The 19,635-nt window shown below is 39.6% G+C and overlaps 1 protein-coding gene across 1 annotated transcript in view; it reads right to left on the minus strand.

The window, feature by feature from the left end:
• TPRG1 (tumor protein p63 regulated 1) overlaps positions 1 to 19,635 on the minus strand; it is a 159,766-nt gene that overhangs the window by 93,339 nt on the left and 46,792 nt on the right. Inside the window, exon 4 of the mRNA XM_070790204.1 lies at positions 2,384 to 2,560. Within this exon, the coding sequence (XP_070646305.1) occupies positions 2,384 to 2,560 (177 nt within the window). The remainder of the gene's footprint in view (positions 1 to 2,383; positions 2,561 to 19,635) is intronic.

Here is a 19,635-nt window from a genome sequence, read left to right on the forward strand (position 1 = left end):
CCCAGGTCTGAACCCTGGTCGTGGAAGTAGATCCTATACGCCACAACTAAAGATCTCACACACCACAGTGAAGACCGAAGACCCCACACGCCTCAACTGAAGATCCAGCGCAGTCAAATAAATAAACAAATAAATATTTTCAAAAAAATTTATAAAAACAATAGAAGAAAACTTGGAAATATATTTTGTAATTTCAGTGGTGGAGAAAACCTTTCTCAAAAAAGACATAAACTTAGAAACTTGGAAGAATGATACATTTAACAACCTAAAACTCAAATACAGTAAATACAGCATTAGAAAGTTAAAAGAAATATGATAAATGGGAAAAAATATTTGCAATAATATATGGCAGAAATAGGACCAAGTTCCTTCATATATTAAGATCTCTTATAAATCAATTTAAAAAGATCAATGTTTCAATAGAAAAAAAAAATGTAGTATGGCCAAAAATAGGCAGTTCACAGAAATATAGATAAAACTATTTTCTAACATAAGAGAAACATCTTCAACTTCCTTCAAATTCTAGTGATGGAAATTAAAAATATTTTTCTTCATCTCACTGGCTAAGAAAGAGTTTCATAAAATACAATCTTGTTGAGGGTACATGAGAAAGGATTCATACTTATGGGAGCATAACCAGCTGTCACCTGTTTAGAAGGCAATTCACCAGCATCTATCATGAAAATTCACAGGACTTTTGTCCTAATATTTCCACTTGTGGAAATTTACATTACAAATATATTTGCATATTTATGCAAATCCTGTTGTTGTTGCTGTCATCAGACTCTTTGAGATCACACAGACTGTAGCCCACCAGGCTCCTTTGTCCATGGGATTTTCCGAGCAAGAATACTGGAGTGGGATGCCATTTTCTTCTTCAGGAGATCTTCCCAACCCAGGGATTGAACCCTAGTTTCCTGCATTGGCAGGCAGGTTCTTTACCACTGAGGCACTAGGGAAGCCCATAGCTTTGCTTGTAGTAGAAAAGATTAAATGCCCATAAATACAGGGCTAGATAAATAGATTGGACCTGAAATTGAATATTTTGTAATATTAAAAAGACTGAAGTTAATCTTTCCATGATTATATAATAATGTCTCCAAAGTATATCTTCGGGTAAAATAGCTTGAAACAAAGTATTTTATGGTATATGTACCCATTGTAAAATAATTTGTGATAAATATTTGCATTGATAAATATTATAAATATACAAAAACATACATATATGCATGAAAGACAATTTTATCCTTGTATATTTATAGACTATTTCTCAAAGGGGAAGAAAAAAACATGAAACTGTTGATTCTCTCCTATGGAGATAATTCTGGAAAACTTAAGGTTTGGGATAGGAAAGAGATGCTGACAGTAACTAATTTTTATGATGTTTAAATATATGTTTACAATATGCATATGATATTGAAAAATCCACCAGTTCAAAAAGTTAGTGAACTGAATCAATTGTTTCTAGCGTCCATGAAAAGAAGAAATAAAAAATAGGACTTTGATATGATATGATTTATGAAAAGAAAACCAATCACTTGATCAATCTATGCTTTTTTTCAGTATTTTAGATTTTTCAGTTCTTACTACATACTAGGCCCAATAACGAGGTACTTAAAGAACAACAATGACAATAATCAAAGATACCTGCCCTCAAAGAGCTTACAGTTCAGAGGAAGATGGCTATCCTCTGGCTAAGACTTAAAATGTCGAAGAAATTCAGTTCCTTCTGAGCCCATCTCAAGAATTTACTCAGCTCAGCAATCCTCTGCCATAAACCTCATCAGATCTCCTGGTAACTGTCAGTATCTCCAAGAGAGCTGGTGTCCCCTCCACTAAATCTCTAAAGAGATTTCTTTCAAGAAGTGCTATTAGCTCTCATGGGTTCTGTCCATTACACTTTAGAGAATAATTTAATTTCCTAGAGGCATTTCACCTTTTCCCACCTTCATTTCTTTGACTTCTCTCTTCCTTCTGCTTGACATATTCTTAAGCTTTTGTTCTTCTGTGACTGACTCCTACCCCAAGTCAAATACCGCAAGTGCTTCTCCAGGAAAGCTTTTCTCATCTCTGTCATATGAACTAGGTTAGTAACATTTCTTCCATGTCCCTGCAGCTCTTTCCACTTTACATTCAACCATTCACTTGTCAGGTACTCATAGTAAAGTACTATGAAAGTTGTGAAATGTTAAAATTGTATCCAGATGTATGAACATCTGACATAGAGTAGGAACTCAGGATTGTTTGATAAATTCAACTACAGCTTCCCTGTTCTCCCCTGGCTTCTCCCAGGTTACAGTACTGAACTGAACTTTGTGATTGTTTTCCCTGCATGCCCCACCCCCACTGCACCACTTTCCCAAGTCTAAAACATCACACTCACTTGTCCAGTGACATCGCAGGGAAGGAAAACTTGCCCAGGCAGATGCGATAGATAGCACTCAGGGGAATCCATTGAAACTGCACACAGCAGAGCATGATGAAGTCATATTTGCAAATTAAGAGAGTCTTGTCTGTGATCAGCAAAATCCTCTCCTTCTCATTGTTCCAGTGGTCTATCCTGTGAAAATCACCACAGAGAAGAAAAGTCAATGGCATAATCTTTCCAAATAAATCATCTTCACTGAAACATCTCTACTAACAGAAAAAATGATGAGGTTTATCACCTTGGAAGAAAGAGGAGTTGAAGAAAGTCATCCTCTGTCTCTCTCATTCTGGCCCCATGACCAAGGAAGGAGGGAGGTAGAGGATCACAGGAAAATGTTTTATGCCCACAGAGCTCAGAGATGATTATCCTTGACAGGTTCCATCAGGGGAATAGCAAGATTGTATCACATTGGCAGTCAACTGATTCATGCTCCTCCACATCTTCCCAGTTCTCTAGAAAACCTTCATGGAGCCCATCTTTCTCAAAGGACACGAAAAATACCTCTTAATTTCAACTCAATCTGAACGACTAAGCATTGGTTTATGCTAATCTTCAAAGGTCAAATTGCTGAATGAAGATAAAATGGAGATTTGAATTTAGGTTCACTGACTCCCACCCAAGCTATTCCATCATACTGAGCTCATTTTATCATTTTCCTGTGGTGGAAATACAGTGAAATGAGTGAAAATGATTCTTACGAGCCAAAGACAAAGCAGACACTAGGTATGTGTTTACTGAGTTGACTTGTTTCAGATTTCAGAGTCTTTCAGGGTATGCAATGAAATATTCTGAGACTTAAGAATCTATTCAACAGAGAGAACAGTAAAGAGTGAAAGCAATGACTTATTTTTAAAAAGTGAGCATGATCTGAAATTCCTCTCACCCATAGCATTTGCTCTCTTTCTGCTACAGCCTTTGTATATAGCACTGCATGACCTGTATTATAACTTTTTCAGTGCATATTTTATCTTCCTAAGAAACTGGAAAGGATGACTGGGCTTCCTTGGTGGCTCAGATGTTAAAGAATCTGCCTGAAATGCAAGAGACCCAGGTTCAATCCCTACGTCGGGAAGGTCCCCTGGAGAATGGAATTCCTACTCACTCCAGTATTTTTGCTTGGAGAGTTCCACAGACAGAGAAGCCTGACAGGCTACAGGTCATGAGGTCACAAAGAGTCAGACACAACTGAGCGACTGACACTTTCATTTTACTTTCAAGAGACTGAAAAGAATGATTTGTGATTGATTCATATATGAATTCCCACTACAAATCATCAATCTAATGTAAAGACTAAGACTTGTCACCCTGTTTCCATCCATTCTCACACAAAACCTCAGAGCTGTTCTTAAAATACAAAAGGAGTGATGTTACTTCCCGTTGACTTTATTAAATGGCACCCTTTCAATTTTAGGTTCAACTCCTATGGTCTGGCGTCTGCCCAGCACCACCTTATAGCAGGCTGAGAAAACTCGATGTCCAAGTCATGTGTTGAATGCCTCCTTCAAAGATTTCTTAAACTCCTGTGTAAACTTGTGTCCCCATTACATTTTTTCAAAGCATTCTGATCCATTTTTGTTTTCAGCCCTTACCATCATTTGTAAGAAGGAATGATATAGAAGAGGTTTAGTAATTGATGCCATGTGAACCTGGACAAGTCAGAACAGACACCGAAGTACAGAGACTAGGGCAATTCCAGTGATTATGGTCTAAGAATCATCCCTATGTATGTATGTGTGTGCACGCACACATACACACACACACTCCATGAGGGCAGAGACTGTACAGGGCTATTTACTCTGTTCCTGTCAAATAGTCTTCAATAAATAAATATCTGTTGTGATAACTGATTGCCAATCATAAGTCTTTTGGAGGCCTTTGGGTTGGCTGAGTCGGGGGTGAAAACATCCAGCTCTACTAATGACAAACCTTGTAAGATTGGACATTGAGCCTGTCTGTAGCTCACATTTCTTGTCTGTGAGATGGAGACAGTACCAGTACTGATCTCATAAGTCTGGGGAGAGGATTCAGGGGCAAACTTTTCAATCAGTGGTTTATAAAGGAGCTGTTGCTATTTTTGGCAGGGAAACGGCAACCCACTGCAGCATTTTTGCCTGGGGAATTTCATGGACAGAGGAGCCTGGCAGGCTACAGTCCACGGGGTCACAAAGAGTCAGACACGCCTGAGCGACTTACACACGTAAGTGACTAGGTGACCTTGAGTAACCCAGTATATGCCCTTCCTCAATATAGTTCAAAGGCAGGCAAGACAAAGTTAGGAGTTAAATCAATGGGGGGAGGAACAGAAGGATACATGAAGAAGAGAAAAGGGGAGGTGAAGGAGGAAGAAATATTGAGAAACAGACATAGAAAGAAAGAACCATGAGGCTGTGGCCTTGTTATATTCTGGCCATTATGCATGTACAAGTGTTAGCTTTGCATCTCCCCACCACCCTTGGAAGAAGGTCACACCTTCTAGCTGAAGTCATTCAGCTAGAATATGGAGGTAGAGTTAGTGATATAGAGTCAAGAGATCTGGTTTAAATCTTGGTCCTATGGCTTCCATCCACTCCAACAATGTTGCAAGACTCTACTTCACCAAGAGAAGAGAGAAGTCTCGATAATCTGTTTAACACTCTGTCTTAGACAGAAAAAGATGAGGATTCTGAAATGTTTTATCAGCTATCTACATAATTTTCTCTAAATAGATTGTATCTACTTAGCAGCAAGTTATAAGCTGTGCCTAATAAACCAAGCTTGTTTTTAGTCTAAAATATCCTCAGATTTTGGTTGAAGGTTTTACTGAAAATGTCAGCACTCCATAATGAGATTTATTTTAAAAGGTAAAGGATGGATTCAGGGGGAAAAAAAAAGAGAGTTCTTTTTAGGAACACAGAGTGCTCTGCTGTGACACAGACTCTGCATAATTTTCATGTTGGGAAAGTCGGAATCCAAGTAAACACACAGGCTTATAAATAGTTTGGGGCCACCATCTCTAGCTTCTGGGTGGTATATTTATTTATTTAGACTTCAATCACACCTTTTCTTCCCAAAGAACTCTTGGAGAAAACACTGAATTTTATATTCCTAGTATTAATGTAATTTAAGTTTGGTGGTAATGTTCAAAACAAATATAGGAGTAAGAATATCAATAATGATTCTGTGCAATTCATGGAGGATCACAAAGCCCTTGAATATCAATGCTTTTGTTTAATCTTCCCAACAATCCTTTGGACTAGATGCTATTAACTTCATTTTAAAGATAAAAAAACTAAGGTCCAGAGATCATTACAATAAATTACTTGCCCAGTGCTTTACACAGAGCAAGCAGTAGTTCAAGGACCTGAAGTAAGTATGGAGACAGCAAATCCAGGCATAGTGTTAGCTTTCTCCCTGGGACCACGAACACTCAAATAAAGGACTTTTCAGCGTGGTGTACAAGTGTGGTAAAAGCCACCTCTGGAAGAAGCTGATGTGATGGTCTATACCCATCCTGGAATCATTATCTCTGTGAAACAGCATCCTTGACCATCCCCTCCAAACCTTGACTTCTTCCAGCGTTCTATATCTTAGGGGGAAATCCTCCTTAAAGACTCCAAGCCTTAGGAGTCTTTTTTTCTCTCATTTCTTCACCTCACATGCTAAGTTCTAAACATTCTACTCCTCAAATACCTCTCAAAACCACTCACTTCTCTCCATCCTGACTTTCAACATTCTGATCCACTCTTCCCACATCTCCTGCCTGGACAACTGCAGTTACCTTCTCAGTGGGCTTGGCTATTAGCCACCTGGACGTGGTTTATCTACATGTTTTAGTTCCTTCCCTGCCTCATCATGATACTGCAATGAGGCAGACCATTTTAAAACAAATTTGGTCTTTACCTCCAAAGACCTAACTCTAACTCTGGCTTCAAATACTTCAATATCTCTCCATGGTTCTTAGGAGAAACGACCAAAAAAAAAAAAAAAAATCACCTAGTCTGAGGTTCTGCAGTTGGACCTTACCTATTTCTTCAATGTCATTTCAGGCCAAGTCTCTGCATCCCTTTCTCCGGGATCTTTTTCCAGTTTCCAGGACTCGCCATGCCTGGTCCTACTGAAGGGTCTTTGCCTGTGTTATTCCCTCTGCCAGCTATGTTGTTCCTAATCTTCTTTACCTACTGAACTCCTACAGTGCTGAGCTCAATTACTCCTTACTCTGGCAAGCTTTCCCACCTCCATGACCACTTCTCCTGTTTCTAATATGTACTTTCATAAACTTCACATCTCTCCTTCCCAGCACTTATCCCAGATGCAATTTCATAGTTATTTCTGTGATTATCTAATTAATGTCAGTCTCCTCTCCTATACTGTAAATGTCACAGAGTCAGGTCTTATCATTATGTCTCCAAAGTAGTAGGCTTCCCCAAAATAGTTCTGGAATGAATTAGTGAAGAAGTAGCAATTCCTTGAGAGAGCAGCACTGCAACACATACATTACCCTATGGAAAACAGACAACCCCTGGGAATTTGCTGTATGACACAGGGAGCTCAACCGAGTGCCCTGTGACAACCTAGAGGGGTGGGAGGGGGTGGGAGGTGGGACGGAGGTTCAGGAGGGAGCAGACATGTGTATACCTATGTCTTATTGATGTATGGCAGAACACACTATTATAAAGCAATTATTCTCCAATAAAAAATTTAAAAAAATTTGGAAAGATTTAACAGCTCTTGTGTAGTACAACCTATATGCTTTGCTTTATGCTGCTTGAAGAATTTCGTCCTTTGGTTCACACATCAAAATACTCCCCCATAAAATAGCACATTTCCAAAAAATAATAAACCAGTAATATTGGGAAAATGTTCCTACCAAAAGGATGAGGAAGAGCAGGATACAAAGCAGCACCTTCAGTGTACTTCCAATTTTGTAACAATGAAGATAAAAAAATATGTAGATCAAAATGCGAACACTGATCATTTCTGAGTGGTAGGATTTCAAGTGACGTTCATTTCTTCTCATGCTTTCATTGATGATGAAAATCACTCAGTTGTGTCCAGCTCTTTGTGACCCCATGGACTGTAGCCTGCCAGACTCCTTTGTCCATGGAATTCTCCAGGCAGGAATACTGGAGCGGGTTGCCACTCCCTTCTCCAGAGGATCTTCCCGACCCAGGGGTTGAACCTGGGTCCCCTGCATTGCAGGTGGATTTTTTACTGTCTCAGCCACCAGGGAGGCCCCATGCTTTCATTAATCAAAGTTTAATTTTTATGATAAATGCTCTACTCATATGATAAAAGAGATATATGCTTTTAATTTTCACTGAAATACAGTTGATTTACAACATCATGTTAGTTTCAGGTATACAGCAAAGTGATTCAGCCACACACACACACATATTTTTACATTCTCCTCCATCATAAGTTACCACAAGATGTTGAGTGTAGTTCCCTGAGCTACACAGCAGGTCTCTGTTGACTATTCATTTTGTGTATAGTACTATGTGTATTTTAATCCCAAACTCTTAATTTATCCCCTTGCCACTATCCTCTTTCATAACCATAAGTTTGTTTTTTATGTCAGTGACCCTACTTCTGTTTTGTAAGTAAGTTCATTTGTATCACTTTTTTCGATTTCACATACAAGTGATAGCATATGATATTTGTCTTTCTCTGACTTACTTCACTTAGTGACATCGTTAGGTCTTATGACAATTTCTAGGTCCATCCATGTTGCTAGAAATGGCATTATTTCATTTGTGTGTGTGTGTGTGGCTGAGTAATATTAAGACATTTTTTAAAAAATAAGTAAAAATCACCTGTCCTTAAAGTTTTCATATTAAATTCTGTCTGTTTAATGGTGCCTTCCCCTCAGTTCCCTCACCACTAGTAGATTGCATCTCTCTCATGGTGCTAGTGATAAAGAACACACGTTTCAATGCAGGAGACATAAGAAATGAAGGTTCAGTCCCTGGGTTGGGAAGATCCCCTAGAGAAGGAAAAGGCAACCCACACCAGTATTCTTGCCTGGAGAATCCCAAGGACAGAGGATCCTGGCAGGCTACAGTCCATAGGGTCGAAAAGAGTTGAACACATGCTCTTTAAATACACACAAGCATTTAGCAGTGCTTCAGTTGTGGTCTTAGTCACAGCTTTCTATGCTTGTCTTTCTGTTTCCCCCAAACTTGATGGGAGACCCTCTGGTGTAGAGACAGTGACTGAGCCCTGTGTGGGTTCCCTTGCTGTGCCCAGCACAGAGCCAAAGAGAAAGCAAAGTCTTAGCAAACGAGGAGAATGTGGAATAAAAAGCTAGAATCATAAGATCCATCCCCTCAGTGATGAGAGCCTGTCTCTGCTGGCAGTGGACTGGCCACATCCTCCCATCACCGCTGTTCCTCCGCACTGACTGCATTTTCCTTCTGCTGGGGAAGGGGCCCAGACTTCATGGAAACCAAGATCCTAGTTGCTCAGGGAGATTTGCAGTTTCCTGGGACTACAACAGTTTGGCCAGCAGAGGGCAACAGCGAACCAGAAATGACAGGCAGGTCCTATCCAAGCAAGCTTCTAGGACCCCCACCGTGTCACTCAAACCATCCCAGATGCCTTGCCAGTGGCCCCAGCCCTATGCCTAACAATACTCTCAGCAGCTCTTTTAGGGCTGTGAGATCAATTTGTTATTTGGAAAAGAGCTTTCTCCCTAAAATATTTTCTTATATTATTCCCTCAAATACATAGAATATGCACGCACACAGTTATACACACACATACACACATACCCCACTCATTAGAGACATCTTCCCAGATATTGAATAGAGTGATTGTACCTAATTTATAAATCAATCTTCTTTCCTATGTCCTTCCAGCCTCTTAGCATAACCAGCCCTTGAAAGAGGAAGACAGCATCTTGGCTAGTCAGGAATCAGCAACTCAGAAGGAAAACACTAAATCATTCATTCCACACATATTCCCTAGCACCCACTGGGGTTCCAGGCCCTGAAGAGAATCCAATTTGGGTTTGCTATTCAAACACAAACAGATGAAAAATGCATGGCATTGAAGCAAAGCAATTTCCCTCCCCCTGAGTTAAGTGAAGTCTTATAAAACCTTTAGCTAAATAACCCACATGCAATTCTTTCAATCATTTGGTTACTCTCTCCCCAGGCCTCTCCAATTTGTTTAAAATAGGGGACCCTTCAAGTAAACACAGTATTCTAATAAAAACCCGATGTCCACAAACCTTCTCTGTTCCCTTCCCCTGACTTGACTTCCTGTGGTTCATTTTTTTCCCACTATCCCATGCAGCCAGTCATGAACCAGGCCCTGTGCTTAGCTACTTGGAATACTGAGAAACGCATTCAGCTCTTAAATAATACACAGTTCTCCACAATGTTGCAGGGGGAGGAATTGCCTAAGGAAGAGTTCATATGCTGTGAGGAGACTGGACAATGAGAAGTCCACAGACTCAGATGTCTGGATTCTCAGCCCATTGTCCACAGGGATGAGGAGAAGGAACCTCAGGCATCTATTTGATGCCCTTAAAGAAGACTCTCTTATCAACTTTTCATTCCCTGCTGTTTAGTGAAGGTCTCAGTGTTGGAAAACCACAGGTTGCAAGGTACAGATGATTCTCTGAAGGTGCACAAAAAAGGGTCTCAGGAATATTTAGTCATTTCTCCAATATGTCTTTAACATGTATCCACAATTTTTTTTTCCCCCTGAGTAAGAGAAGTCCTACCATGAAATTTCATATTGCTCCAACTAATTGCTTCCCTGCTGGCTCAGTGGTAAAGACTCCGCCTGCCAATGCAGGAGGCTCGGGTTCAATCTCTGGTTCGGGAAGATCTCCTGGAGAAGGAAATGGCAGCCCACTCCAGTTTTCTTGCTTGGAAAATCCATGGACGGAGAAGCCTGGCAGGCTATAGTTCATGGGGTCGCAAAAGAGTCAGACACAACTTAGCAACTAAAGAACAACCACCACCACCAGTTGATTGCAGAAAAAAAAAAAAAAAACAAACAATGGTCAATGATTTTCCTGGAAAACAAAGTCCTAAAGATGGGATCCATCATGTTTTATGAAACAAAGAGGAAGCCAACATGACCAAGGCATAGGGAACGAGGAGGAGAGTGGAAGGAGATTTAAGCAGAGGCCACATCATATACAGAAATGATCACAATTTCTTTGCAATGTGTGAATACTTCATATTTCACCAGCTTTCTCTGGTAGCTCAGACAGTAAAGAATCTGCCTGCAATATGGGAGACCTGGGTTCTATCTCTGGATCGGGAAGATCCCCTGGAGAAGAAAATGGTAACCCACTCCGGTATTCTTGCCTGGAGAATCCCCATGGACAGCGGAGCCTGGTAGGCTACAGTCCGTGGGGTCACAAAGAGTCGGACACGACTGATTGACTAACTCTTTCACATTTAAGTGGTTATTATCACCACTCTCCAGGTGGAGGAACCAAACCCCAATAAAGTAATGTGCATCTAGTACCAATGACAGAGCCATCTGACCCCCAGCCCAGGCCGTGTACACTTCCTCTAGCAGCTTCTGCCACTTACTTTCCCTATCCCACAGGCAAATGTGCCCTCCCTAGCACAGGACAGTCAGTAAGAGGATATTTTAAAAGCCACACAAAGAGAAGACTCTGGGCACACCCCATCCTTCTCTCTTTCCCACACAAGGACTGAAAAGCTGTTGAACAGCTCTGTCTTCCAGGGCACACCAGGCGCTAACAAGAGGCCCACCCGCTGGGGGGCTTCTCTCCTCCCCTCCTCCCCCGAATTTACTTCAGGGGATTCACTTGATCGGAAGCCAAAGAAGCTGGCAGGAGAACAAGGACTAATTCTGAGGAGGCGGCAGAAAGGGAAGAACAGAGGGACAAGATACAACAGATGCTCACATCTTGCCACCTCCATTGTTTTATTCTTTTAAACGGGAGAGATATTTGCTTACTGTATGTATTATTATAGTTACATCTCCTTGGGTACAGGAGACACAGCCCACATCAGGCAAGTCCAGGAAGAAGAGTGCGTTATAAAAATACTCTGAGGAATCCCACAGAAATTCAAGAACAGGAACCAAAGCACAGTTGGGCTTTAGGAAACCTGGAAAGTCACGAGGAATGAAATTTACTCTCTGGGGAGCTGTCTCATGATGTCTGTGTATCCTTCTCACATCTCATCTGTTTCCGACTGATTGGTGTGCTCCTTCTGCTCACTGTCAATGTTATTTTCCTTTTTAGTTCTACCTTGCCTGTGACCTTTAATTCTATCCTAAGTCCTGACTATACATGAATTTTCAGATTTGCTCTCATAACTACCTGGCTTCTGTAGCCCTAATTCTCCCAGTTCAGACTCTGAAGGTAGGGGGATCTTTAGTCCAGGTTATTCCTTTGGGTCCCACAGCAGCTAGCAAGTTTAGCTTCTATTTCTCCAATCAGCTCTGGCCAGGGGCTGAAGTTATGTAGGAGAAAATAGGAGTTGCCAATGAGAAATATTTTATTCTTCTTTTCTAGAATTGTTTTAACTGTTTAACTAATTCCTTTGTCTTTCCATAAAAACTTTAGAATAGTTTTATTTATATTTACAAAACCCTTGCTAAGATTGAAAGGAATTATGGTGAATGTGTATGTCAAATTTGTGGAGAATTGACATCTTTACTACACTGATCCTTTCAATCTATGGATATGGTATTTAGATCTTTGTTTATCAGCATTTTGCAGCTTTCGGCATGTAAGTCCTGTATATATTTTATTAGATTTACACTTAAATATTTTCCCTTTTTTTGAGTCATTATTAATGTTATTGTATTTTTATTTGTTTTTGCCCTAGTACATAGAAATAAAATTGATTTTTAATTTTTATTGAAATGGTTTTTATATGTTGATTGTATATCTTGCAAACTTACTAAACTCATCTATTAGTTCTGGAAAATTTTTGGTAATTCTTTGGAATTTTCTTCATAGATTATTATGCTTACTGCAGTTAGGGCCAGTTTTTATTTCTTCCTGTTGGATCTGTATGCCTTTTATTTCCTGTCTTGCTTTATTATGCTGGCTAGAACTTCCAGAACTATGTTAAATGTTGGTAGTGAGAGTGGACATACCCATTCTGTTTCCAGTCTTAGGGAGGAAACGTTATCTCTTTCCCAAAAGTATGATGTTAATTATAGGTTTTATGCAGACTTTCTTTATCAAATTGAAGATTTCCCTCTGTTTTTTTTGTGTTTTTTTTTACTATTTTTCTCATGAATGAATGTGCTGAATTTTGTCAAATGCTTTTTCTGCATCAATTGATCTGATCATATGATTTTTCTTCTTTAGCCTTTTAATATCATGGAGCACACTGATTAATTTTCTAATACTGAACCAGCCTTGCATCCCTGGAATAACCCCACTTGATCATGGTATATATTACATTTTTTATATTGCTGATTTCTGTTTGCTAATGTATTGTTAAGAATTTTTACATCTATATTCATGAGGGGTATTGGTCTGCAGTTTTATTTTTGTACTGTCTTTGTCTGAATTTAGTATCAGGTTAAAACTGGCATCATAGAATGAGCTAGGAAGTGTTCCTTTCTCTTCTATTTTCTGGAAAAGAAAAAAAAGTGAGTCACTCAGTCCTGTCTGACTCTTTGCAACCCCATGGACTATATAGTCCATGGAATTCTCCAGGCCAGAATACTGGAGTGGAAAGCCTTTCCCTTCTCCAGGGGATCTTCCCAATCCAGGGATCAAACCCAGGTCTCCCAAATTGCAGGCAGATTCTTCACCAGCTAAGCCACCAGGGAAGCCCAAGAATACTGGAATGGGTAGCCTATCCCTTATCCAGTGGATCTTCCCAATCCAGGAATTGAACTGGGGTCTCCTGCATTGCAGGGCATTATTTACCAACTGAGCTATGAGGGAAGCCCCTTTACTGGAAAAGATTATGTATTGGTATTCATTCTTCTCTAAACATTTAATACAATTCAGTGAAACCACCTGCGCCCAGATATTTCTTTGGGGGAAGGTTTCAATTACAAATTTAGTTCCCTAATTGTTAAATTATCTATTTCATCTTGGGTGAGTCATGGTGGTTTGTGTGTATTGAAGAAATGGTTCATTTCATCCAACCTGTCAAATTTATATGTGTAGAATTGTTAGCCATAATTCTTTATTATGTCTCTGTTTTTTATCAGGTCTGTAGTGATACACCCTATTTTATTCCAAATATTGGTAATTTGTGTCTCCTTTTCTCCTTTTTTTAAATTTTCTTTGTCATTCTTGCTAGCAGTTTGTGAATTTTATTAAACTTTTCAGAGAATCAGATTTTTGTTGATTGGGTCCTAGTATTGTTAAATTATTCTAAATGTATGCTGAATTTATGCTCATTTTTATATCAGTTATTGAAAGAATGGTCTCAAAGTCTCCCGGATAATCATGGATTTGTCTATTTCTCCTTTCAGTTCTATCAGTTTTATTTCAGATATTTTCCAGCTGTATTATATGGTGCATACACATTTAAGATTGCTCTATCTTCCTGGATGAAAGGATTGACCCTTTCATCATTATACAATTTTTCTCAATTTCCCTGGTAATTTGATTTGCTTGGAGGTCTTCATTTTTATTAATTCAAATAGCACAACATTTCAGAAGCCACAGTAATTTTTAAACTTGGTAATTCTTTCTATTGAACATATAGTGGAAGCAGAAGCTCTTTTCTCTTCGCATTGATTACTCTTCCTAGACCAAACCTACTTTCCCTACATCAGGGAATTTTGGGATAACCCACTCCATGTTCTTGCCTGGAGAATCCCAGGGACGGGGGAGCCTGGTGGGCTGCTGTCTTGGGGTCACACAGAGTCAGACACGACTGAAGTGACTTAGCAGCAGCAGCAGCAGCAGCAAGGACCCCAGAGGGTTGAAACAATTTCCTCTTTGTGAATCAGGCAGCATGTTTATTCATAAAAGACTATAATAGTTATTTGTATAACAGCTGTAAATGGATTGATATGTATGGACTGTAAATGGACTAAATGGATTGATAGCCTCCATATTAAGGTTGAGGTCTTATTTGTTTTCTTTACTAAAACACATATTGGCAGTCCCCTAAATAATCAAGACTAAGTTTAAAAAGAGCCTCTTGATGAGGGTGAAAGTGGACCATGAAAAAGCCAGCTTAAAACTCAACATTCAAAAAACAAAGATCATGGCATCTGGTCCTATCACTTCAGGGCAAATAGATGGGAAAAAAAGTGGGAAAAGAGGCAGATTTTATTTTCTTGAGCTCCAAAATCACTGTGGAGACTGACTGTAGCCACAAAATTAAAAGACATTTGTTCCTTGAAAGAAAAGCTATGACAAACCTAGACAGCATATTAAAAAGCAGCAACATCACTTTGCCAACAAATGCCCGTATAGTCAAAGCTATGGTTTTTTTCTGTAGTTGTATACAGATGTGAGAGTTGGACCATAAAGAAGGCTGAGCACCAAAGAACTGATGCTTTTGAATTCCAGTGGTGAAGACTCATGAGAGTCCCTTGGATAGCAAGATCAAACCAGTCAATCCTAAAGGAAATCAACCCTGAATATTCACTGGAAGGACTGATGCTAAAGCTGAAGCTCCACCTGATGCGAAGAGGTGACTCACTGAAAAAGACCCTGAAGCTGGGAAAGATTGAGGGCAGGAGCAGAAGGGGATGACAGAGGATGAGCTGGTTGGATGGCATAACTGACTAAATGGATATGAATTTGATCAAATTCTTGGAGACAGTGAAGGACAGGGAAGCCTGGTGTGCTGCCGTCCATGGAGTTGCAAAGAGCTGGACTCAACTTAGCGACTGAACAGCAACAACAAGTTTAAAGTTACTGGGCAATTGTTTCCAGAATCTATTGCCTTTCTAATAATGTGAACATCTTATGTGATATCTTTGAATAAGAGAGAAATGCTTATAAGCATTTGGTAAGCATATTCTTAAATATGGTAAGCATATTCTAAAACAATAATGTTAATAATGATGATGCTCTGATGTTATTTCCTTGGTATAAATTCTTCTGTCATGACTTATTTCAAGATAGCAAGGTGAGATCACAAGAGCTGGGATTGGAAGAGCTGCATACAGTTGGCCATCTTGAGTGGGAGGGCTGAGCACACAGCACTGCATCAGGGGATGAAGAGGAGCCAGTGGAAGGCAATGGGAAGTGACAAGGTGTTGGCAAACTGCGAGTATATGCTCTAACTGAACACATTCAAATTTTAAAAAAACTGAGCAGGGTGGTAACGGCTTATGGCTCTCCAATTTGTGACTCCAAAATGAAATACATGATCCAGACTCCTTAGTCTGGCCTTTGAAGTTCTTTTCTTCCTGGTTCCTTTCAAGCCTTCCTAGCTTGTTGTTAGTCCTCTGACTTGTTCACTGTAATCTGGCCACATTGAGCTGCTTATGGTTCCCTGAGCCTGCCTCAGTTATCGCACAGAGTCCCCTCCTTCCTGGGATATTATTTCCCATCCTATCTTTTTGGAAATGTCTCTTCCTTCCTTAATCCTGGTTATACTTCTGACCTATGTCAACAATACAGACACAGTGAGTTCTGCGCTCCCACAAAATTACTTGCCAGATTGTGTATCAGCAAGTATCATACTGTGCTGCGTTTCATTTACACATTCTCCTTCCCCACAAGACTGAGAGTTTCTTGAAGATGGAAATTTTGTCTTACTTATTTTTTTTAATTTTCATCATTTAGGGCAAAGTTTGGCTTATGTAAGGAGCTCAGTAAACACATAAATGTATACATACATGAGTCACTATTAATAATAATAATTATTATTATAAAAGCAAACTCTTGGGTGGAACATGCTGCTGCTGCTGCTGCTAAGTGGCTTCAGTCATGTCCGACTCTGTGAAACCCCAGAGACGGCAGCCCACCAGGCTCCCCCGTCCCTGGGATTCTCCAGGCAAGAACACTGGAGTGGGTTGCCATTTCCTTCTCCAATGCAGGAAAGTGGAACATACTATATGGCAAAAAATTAGTGTAAGCATTGTATATATATTAAATGATTGAATTCTTAAATTAATATCCTTATTTACATACCCACTTTATAAGTGGTAAAATTGAGGCTCAGAGGAAGAAACTTACATACCAAGGTCACATCACTAATAAGTGTTGGAGCTGGACATGTAGCTGCATCAGACTTTATCCCACCTCTTGGCCTTTCTTGACTCCTCCTTAATTCTTTAGCAGTCTTGGAAAAACAAAAACACTTGCAAGTATGTTTGTGACTGCAGTAACTAAATGCCCTCACTGTCCTGTAATTCAGGTTACTCAGGATCATTAGCTATCTGAATGAGGCTGCTGCCATGGAGGAATTTAGAGAGAAAAGCAACATGTTTAATTAGGTGGCTGTTGATAACACTGACCCAGGATAAATGGATTCTGGCGACAGAGGTGCTTTTGTTGCTGCCAGAGTCTTGCCACAGGTCATTACCATCTTGATAGATTTGAGGCCCTTTTCAGCCTGACTGCTTTCACCCAAGGATGGAGGAAGTGTCACTGGGCTTTGAGCTGCTTGGAGGCCCAGGGTAATGGAGGCAGGACTCGATGGATGGACCCCACCGGTGTCAGTGAAGAGTTTCAAGCAGTAGATGTCTCTACCCGAATTAGATGCAAGTCAAGTCCATATTGGATTCTGAGCCCTACCACATGTCAGACATTGTACCAAGTACTGAGAGGTGGGCAGAGATGGGTTTGGACAAAGGTGAGTCAGAATTAGGCCCTGACTTAAGCAGTGCTTTCCTCAAAATGAACTATATTATGTTGTAGAAGGTAAGCACAGAGAAGGAGGAGAAAATTATTCTCACTGAATCACTGTGGAAAGGTTTTATGGGCATAGTATCCCTGAAGGACAGGAAAGGTCTGAATGAACAGGAGGGAGAGATAGCATACCAGATAAAGTGGATGAGTATAATCATGAGGCCAAGGCATTGTGTCAGTAACTTTAGGGGATCAGCAGGCAGTTCCATTTGACTGATAGAATTTACTAAGGGGCATAATAATAAATAAAGCTGGAAGGGGAAATTCAGTCTATGACATGTCCTAAGTGAGAGAGCAGAGCACACAGCACTATATCAGGGGATGAAGAGGAACTAGTGTAAGGTTCGTAGCCAGTGTAAGATCTTTAAGATGCAACAGAAGGGCACATAAGCAGTGAGAATCCACTGATGTCCTCAGAACATGAGCATGAAAGTGACCTAGACTGATGCTTCCCAGAGGTTAATTACAGGAACCCACTGGGAACCCTGTGAAAATGCAGACTCAGGTTCTGCATGACTGGGGTGGCCCTGCGTGTCAGCACTGCTAACAAACTCCTAAGTACTGCTGCTGCTGTTGGGGTGATTCTAAGACCACACTTTGAGTAGCAAAGTCTAGAAGAGATGGAAGTATGCAAAAATGAGTGGGGTTGGGTAAGAGATACATTTCAGTCTGTTCATTTGCATTTCACATTTATTATTCATGAATGAAATGTTCAGCAATCCCTAGGTTCACAGTTTGTTTGTTTTGTTTTGTTTGGCTTTTATTTTTTAAATTATTAGCAGCAGTGCTGCTCATTACAAAAGTAGTTCAGTGCTCGTAATTAGACTGCGACAAGATGAAGCACCATTAACCTTAGCCCAACAGCAGTAGCCACCATTCCCTACAGGTATCTGACTTTTTAGCTGATTCTGGGGAAAAGACTAAATAAGATCAAATGGACAGCACAAGGCCAGAAAGGTATGGAGAAGAAAAGAGGAAAAGGTCTCGATCCTGACCAGCAAATCTCAGTCCTCCTGCCTGCTAACAACAGACAGTCCACACAGAAACAAGACACAGGCCCAAAGATCATTTAACCAATTTAAACTGTGGTGATGACTGTGTCAGGAGATGAAAAATCACAAAAGGCAGCAAGAGCAGAGCGATGAGAAGACCACCTGGCCGGGAGAGAGGTCCTGTGAAGCCAGGTCCTCCTGTGACCCTTAATAAGCAGTTGCCTTTAGATAGGTCATTTAATCTTTGGGTTTCTTCATCCATAAAATGAAGCCAATAGCCCCTCCTTGCTTTCTCCCATGGGTCTGTCTGAGGATCAAATATGAACTCAGGTGTGAAAGCAAACACAGGCACAGCTTTGGAGACCAGTGAACTCAGTGGCACCCTAAACCTAAGAAATGGCTCCTGATCTCCTGGGCCTCAACATTGCTTTGCTCCCAGGACACCTCACTTTTTATATAAACATTCACCATGGTTATTTCTTCTGGGAAATCATTCTAAATTAAGCAAAAATGCCCTGCACACTTCCACTCACCCCACCAAGCCCAGGAAATAGAGTTGAGTTTATCCATTGAGCTACAATCTGATAAGGGGCACACATGGAATCTGAGCACAAAGGCAAAACAAAGAATACTTTTGCAAAAGTCAGAACAGCATGATGCATTGGAGCCCTGTCTCTGCTACTTTAGAGCTCTGCTATTCTTTTTAAAAATTTTTTATTAAATACAGTTGATATATAATGCTATGTTAGTTTCAGGTATACAGTAATTCAGTTATGTATACATACACACACACGTGTGTGTGTGTGTGTATGTGTGTGTGTGTTTAATAGCTTATACTGGAAGAGTATAAAAATTATATATATATATATATATATTCCATTATAAGTTATTACAAGATATTGCATATAGTCCCTGTGCTATCCAGTAGTCTTCATTGTTTAAATATTTTATATGTATTACTCTTCTGAATATTTTATATGTATTACTCTTTGATTTCTTCATCTGTAAACTGGAGGTGATATTTCTACCTAAGACAAATGCTATGAAGATTAAATTAAATGAAGAGTAATTTTTAATCTATAAGTTATTATATAATATTTAATATTATATAATATGTAATATAATTTATATAATAACTTATAGATTAAAATTACAAATATATATAAATAAAATATATAAATTTAAAAAATATATAATTTAATACTATTTTTTGTCAAAAACAAATGGAGAATGTCATATATATTTTCATTTGTCTTTCCAACTGTGAAATATTACTCTGGCCTACTGGTAAATATCCCTTACTTGGCACTTCAATTTTAAAAGAATAATATAAACATCCACACTTGTGTAGCCATTCACAGTTTAAAAGTAACTGTCTAATACTTTACAAAAATTACATGATAACTGAGAAAAATATGAGGGAAAACCTAAGAAAAATTCCATTA

This window comes from Bos indicus, chromosome 1, assembly GCF_029378745.1.
Source record: "Bos indicus isolate NIAB-ARS_2022 breed Sahiwal x Tharparkar chromosome 1, NIAB-ARS_B.indTharparkar_mat_pri_1.0, whole genome shotgun sequence".
In the NCBI taxonomy this organism is placed as follows: Eukaryota; Metazoa; Chordata; class Mammalia; order Artiodactyla; family Bovidae; genus Bos; species Bos indicus.